This window comes from Galeopterus variegatus, unplaced genomic scaffold (genome assembly GCF_000696425.1).
Source record: "Galeopterus variegatus unplaced genomic scaffold, G_variegatus-3.0.2 Scaffold9082, whole genome shotgun sequence".
Lineage (NCBI taxonomy): Eukaryota > Metazoa > Chordata > Mammalia > Dermoptera > Cynocephalidae > Galeopterus > Galeopterus variegatus.
In genome coordinates this window covers 48,682-55,034 of record NW_007735193.1, presented here as the reverse complement: position 1 = coordinate 55,034, position 6,353 = coordinate 48,682, and the positions used below count along the sequence as shown (strand labels likewise).

The 6,353-nt window shown below is 46.2% G+C and overlaps 1 pseudogene and 1 gene segment (V, D, J or C); both read left to right on the top strand.

The window, feature by feature from the left end:
* Nucleotides 1-1,917: 1,917 nt before the first annotated feature.
* Nucleotides 1,918-5,192, top strand: LOC103609013 (annotated as a pseudogene).
* A 336-nt stretch (nt 5,193-5,528) lies between these two features.
* Nucleotides 5,529-5,987, top strand: LOC103609012. The segment is given in 2 exon segments: nt 5,529-5,574; nt 5,659-5,987. Coding segments are annotated over 2 exon segments (375 nt in total).
* The last annotated feature ends 366 nt before the right edge of the window (nt 5,988-6,353 follow it).

The following is a 6,353-nucleotide window of genomic DNA, read 5'->3' as shown; positions in this document are numbered from 1 at the left end:
AGTCTATACTCTGGTATCACAGCACACAGCTCTCAGGATCGCGCTGTTTCCTGACGCGAGCGCTCCAGACCCGTCGCCATTTTTTCTCCACTTTTTATCTTTTGATGTAAGTCAGTACCATACAGCTATTTATACCAAAGGAAATGTACACAGTTATAACATAAACCCTCACAGCCTGGCTAATTAACTCAACATTCTATAGGAGGAAACTTCCAGTTATGCAGGATGAACAAGGTCTAGAGATCTGCTCTACAACACTGCATACGTGGTTAACAATCCTGTGTCATGCACTTAAATTGTGTTACTAGAGAGACCTCATGTTGAGTGTCTTTACAGTAGTTAAAAAATATTCCACCTGAAATTCACCATTCCCTCACCTTCTGTTTTCTGTTAAATGTCTGTGCACAAGTTGCAGATTCTGGTTCTGAAATTTGTGGGAGTCTGGGTTCCTGCGTGACGTTATGAATCAGTCACCTCTTCTCACTGCAACTTCCCTCCTGAGCATGTTAGAATAGAAATGAGCAAGATGTAGATCTCTGTTCTTGTACCTTATTCCACTGAGATGCTGGGCTGTTTCTCCATGAGGCAGAGCATCCTGATAAGTTCTCCTGGACAAACAGAGGTTTGCAACTAGGACTCTGTAGAGTCAGCTGAAGGTTTGAAAAAAAAACTGAAACACAGATGCACATACACAGAGTTATTTCAAATCTCCTCTCTGATAAATCCAAAATCTGTATCATCTTATTCTGGTTCTAATACTTGCTTTGTCATTTCAGGGTATTTGTTTTTAATCACCTTTTAACAGGACTTTTAATATTTTGATAAAACTGCAACACAATATATGAGTCAACAGGACCTGAAGAATCATCCCCAAATGGCCCATCAGCAGCTCCTGTCATTCATTCAGGACACTTGATGGGCTGTCCCTCCTTGACATGGAGCTGTCCTTGGGACTGAACTGGAGCTGACAGCAGCAAACAAATCACAGCATCCAGCCCAGCCCCTGTCCTCTTTCTCTGTGGTGGGCAGTCATCCAGAGAGCGATGCCCACAAACATGGACTGGCTCTCATGCCCACAGACAAGTGGACATCAAGGGAATGTGTGTTTTTAAAAGTTTAGTAATAGGGATGTTATTACTGTTTTCATGTTAACCATTTTAATTGATTTTATTTTTTGATATCTGATGAGATGGTTCGATTAAATGAAGGATTCAAATCCATAAAACGTGGGTGAGAAATAAATTTAAGTTTGGATAAACAGGAATGAGCATAAAATGGAGTAATTTAAGATTTTTCTCTTTCACAAACATTGAGGATCAGTGTCCACAGTAATGCTCAGGGCACCATTTTCTGCAGAGTCTCTGTGGGTTCTGATGTGCTGTGTCTTGTATGGCAGGATGGAAAACACAAGGCAGGCCTAAAACTCACGTAGCAACAACAATATTACAAGTAACAAGCTCTCAGGTGTGATGAGGACCACACCACATGAGAGGGTCCAGGGAAAGAAAGTAGGGGATTTGCTGAGACCAGAACTGTAGAAGCAAGACACAGAGCCTGAGTTTATGTGGAAGAGTTTGGCTGTGTCCAAGTGAGCACACAACACAGGTGTTGAAGGAAGGTAGATCTGGGCTTAGAAAACTGGGGCCAAATTTTGGAATGTTTGAAGCTCACTAAATTCCCTCCCATACCATAAATACATGTCAGAGAATTTAAAGGAAAAAAACATATAAATGTTTCAAAATATACAATTGAACCCACCTCAGATCCTCACTGCTTGAAAGGACAGAGCTCTCCCACATGCAATTTTTACTTCAAGCTCTAGGGTAAATGTGGACACATGCGAGGTGGAAGCTCACAGGTCTGTCCTCAGACAGGGCTCAGGTCTCTGGGGAAGGCAGCATTGAGATCTAATTGAAGATGAGATTGTGGGGTCTTCTCCTTTGCCTGGTGAAAGCTCCGCAAGGTGAGCGTCTCAGATGTCAGACATGGGTCTACGGTATGGTTGTGATTGCATGTGACTGACAGGTTCTGATTCTCCTTGTCTCCAGGTGTCCTGTCCGAGGTGCAGCTGCAGGAGTAGGGCCCAGGACTGGTGAAGCCCTCACAGACCCTCTCCCTCACCTGCACAGTCTCTGGTGACTCCATCACCAGTGGTTTTTATTGGAGCTGGATCCGCCAGCCCGCAGTGAAGAGCCTTGAGTGGATGGGATACATTAGTTCTGGTGGCGGCACAGCTTATAACCTATCCATCAAGAGCCACACCTCCATCACCAGAGACACGTCCAAGAACCAGTTCTCCCTGCAGCTCAGCTCTGTGACAGGCGAGGACACAGGCGTGTATTACTGTGCAAGAGACACAGTGACAGGAAGTCAGCGTGAGCCAGGACACAAACCTCCCTGCAGGATACAGGAGGGGTCTGGGCTGCAGGGGGTGCTCAAGGCCCACCCAGCTCCTGTGCCCCATGGAGCAGGTGCAGAGAGGGGATGGGGGTTCCTCTTGGGGTCTGAGGTTTCCTCTGCTCTGCTGACTCCCAGATGTCCCTCATGGTCAATTCCTGTTTTGTTGTTTGTGACTCTAACTTCTCACATTCTCACTGCAGGCAACAGAGAATGAAGTTACTGTCCTCATGTGCAGATGAGAAGGTTCCTTTCACTGGGACTTTTCTTCAGTATTTGTCCCTCTCTCTGTCCATTCCTCAGTGTCCTGGATGGTGAAGAAGCTGCCTGCGAGGGCCACACACAGCTCTTATATTTCCATGTGGAGGATTCTGGGTGACAAGCACAGAGATAAAAACCCAGCAGAGCCCTGCTGGGCTGAATATTGAGCTGCGTGTCTCAAAGTAGCCTTTTGACCTGTGACCTATGACTTGACTCTCAGCTTCCATGGGGAGAATCTATGTGGATAATGAGAACCAGCTGACAGAGTCCTGAGTCCTGCCCACTCTCTGCTGTCCCCACGTATCCCAGAGACACTCACCCTAGTGCCACCCTCTGTCTTCTCTCATGTAAATTCTCACCTGATCTGTCCCCACACACTCTGCTCCACAGGTCTAGGGCCCTGCTCAGTTCCTGTCAACTCTCCCTGTTCAGCTGCAGATCTGAGGCTCAGTGATGAAGATGAGCCATGAAGGCAGAGACGTCACGTGGTGCAGAGCAGGGAACCTATGGCTCATATGTGTTTCAGGAAATGAGGAAATTCCATATACAAAGGAGGTGAGACAGCAGCGTGATCTAGGGGAGAAACACGGACAGGCTGGAGTCATTAATTTAAAACTTTGTCCCTGCAAATGACTATGTAAACAGGATGATGTAAGGAAAATGAAATGAAATGATTGTGTTCAGAATCTTGCCCAGCATGACCTAGCCTGTTTGATGTAAATACATGAACTGCACATGTCTACACCCTGTTTCTTTGCCTTCTGATGTAATTGTGCATGTGCACCCAGGTATTCCTTGCTTATCTGACTTAAGTGAAAAGGACAATCTGTTCTGATCCACACTGGCTGCCTGGACACACCCACACCTTGTGGAAGGCCACCAGGCTTCTGCTGCTGCAGGATCTTCTATAAGCTGCTGCTGTGTGGGCTGTGGCTGAGCCCACATCTGAATGAAGGCCACCATCTTTGCCATTGGTTCCCAGGATCTTTTCCAATTACCTGGTTCATGACCTGATTTTGAGGGATCTGTGATGCAGCCTGTGTGTCATATGAGGTGTCTCTGACCTAGTCTGAATATGAAGTTTCCACAACCGTGTCTGCATAAAGGGTTGGAGAGATCTGTGACCCCATCTGGACAAGATGTTTGAAGGGTCTGGGAGCCCAAGCCTGACAGGATGAAAATACAAGCAACAGACTCCATAAATTGTCCCCTGATGTCCTTGTATTTGTCTCCTCTGTGGGCTACATTTTCATGGACACTTCTTAAGTAGTGTCTAAGGTGCACGTGGTGTTAAAGTTTTTCTCTGTCATGATACAGATTCCGTGTTGATGTGGGTAAGGTGTGGGGTAGGGGAAGCAGTGCACAGTCCTATGATGAGTTCTGTCCTTTAGTGAGTGGTGTCATTGGTGGGACCTTCCCAAGTGCTTCTCCCTTTACCCTCCCTTAGGGGAGAGAGCAAGTCTCTTGGGGGAATGGGAGGGGATTCATTTTTTCTCTTCTCTCAGAGAGACAGACAGACAGACTGAGGTGACGCGTGCTTAGCTTGTTAGTCTCCAGTGCACACCCCACCATTTTCCTTCATTCTGAAGACAACACGTAACATATGTTTTTGCTATTTTGATGTAAGATAGAGCATATGATTAATGATGTGAATGGAAATGTGCACAGATACAACATACACACTCACAGCCTGGCTCTTTAAATTAAAGTTCAACATGTATAACATTTCAGTTACACGGGAGGAACAAGTGCCAACACTGGGCCCAGCATGACCAATACTGTTCTGTGCACTTACAATGTGTAAATAGAGTAGAGCTCATGTTGAGTGTCTTTACAAAAGAAGTAAAAAAAAATAGTCCATCTGAAATTCAATATTCCCTCTTCTTCTGTTTAATGTGACATGAAGGGCTGTCCCTCCGTGACATGGACCTGCCCTTGGGACTAGGAGGGAGCTCCCAGGGGCTGACTCTGCCCAGCGTCCAGCCCAGTCCCTGGCCTCTTTCTCTGTGCTGGGCAATGACTGCAGTCATGGTGTGGCCATTATGGACCCCAGCACATGGCCATCAAAGAAAACTATATTATTAAAAGTTTCACACAGATGAATGATTTTCAATATTATTTTCTGCTTGCATGGTGACCATTGTAATTGATTTTTTTTTTAAGCTGGGATATCTAATGAAATTGGAGGATTAAAGGAAGGATTGGAAATGTTTACACTTTGGGTGCCCAGGAATCACATTGTGAAAGGGGCATAAAAGTGTCCTTTTGTCTTTCCCAGTAAGAATCAGTGTACTGAGGAAGGCACAGGGCACCAGTTTTTGCAGAGTCTCCCTGGGTTCTGATGTGCTCTGTCATATATCACAGGACGGAGAGCAATGGGCAGGCCAGAAACTCATGGAACAGCAACCATGTTACAATTTAACAAACTCTCAGGCATGATGAGAACCACATCAGAGGAGCAGGTACAGGGAAAGAAAGCAGGGGTTCAGCTGGGATCAGTGCTGGGAAGTAAGAAGAAGAGCCTGGGTTTATGAAGGAGAGTTGGGCTGCACCAAGACAGCATGGAAAGCAGGGGTTGAAGGAAGGTAGATCTGGGCTCAGAAACTTGGGGACACCTTTTGGAAAGTTTCAAATTCACCAAGGTCTCTTCCATTCCATGATTGCATGTCAAATAATTTTAAGTAAAAAAAATTCATACAGGCAATGTGCCTCACCTAAGTTTATAATCACTTATATGAACAAATTTCCCTTCATGACAATTTTCCTTCAAGCTCAAGGGTAAATGTTGACACTTGGGCTGTGGAAGCTCACAGGTCTGTCCTCAGACAGGGCTCAGCTCTTGGGAAGGCAGAGTTGAGGCCTAATAGAAGATGAGATTGTGGGGTTGTCTCCTTTGCCTGGTGACAGCTCCACAAAGTGAGTGTCTCAGATGTCACACATGTGTCTGTGGGATGGTTGTGACTGCACATGACTTACAGGGATAGATTTTTCTTGTCCCAGGTGTCCTGTTTCAGGTGCAGCTGCAGGAGTCAGGCCCAGGACTGGTGAAGCCCTCGCGGACCCTGTCCCTCACCTGCACAGTCCCTGGTGACTCTATCACCAGTGGTTATGATTGGAGATGGATCCATGAGCACTCAGGGAAGGGGTGTGAATTAATGGGATACATTAGTTCTGCTGGCAGCACAAGTTATGCCCCATCCCTCAAGAGCCTCATCTCCATCATCAGAGACATGTCCAAGCTGCATTTCTCCCTGCAGCTGAGTTCTGTGACCTTCAAGGACATGACTACATATTACTGTGTGAGGGACAGTGAGGGGAAGTTGGTGTGAGCTCAAACACAAACCTCTCTCAGGATACAGGAGGGGTCTGGGCTGCAGGGGGAGCTCAATGTTCACCCAGCTCCGGTGCCCCATGGAGCAGGTGCAGAGAGGAGATGGGGGTTCCTCTTGGAATCTGAGGTTTCCTCTGCTCTGCTGACTCCCAGATGTCCCCCAGGGTCATTTCCTGCTTTGTTGTTTGTGACTCTCTTTTCTCACATTCTCACTGCAGGCAACACAGAATGAAGCAGCTTTCCTCATTTGTAAATAAGATGTTCCCATTCACTGAGACCTTTATTTTCTCAGGTGTTAAAATGACCTGCTCTCTTTCCTGACTTGCAAATCATTGTAAGGATTCTTATCTTACCCTGATCAAGA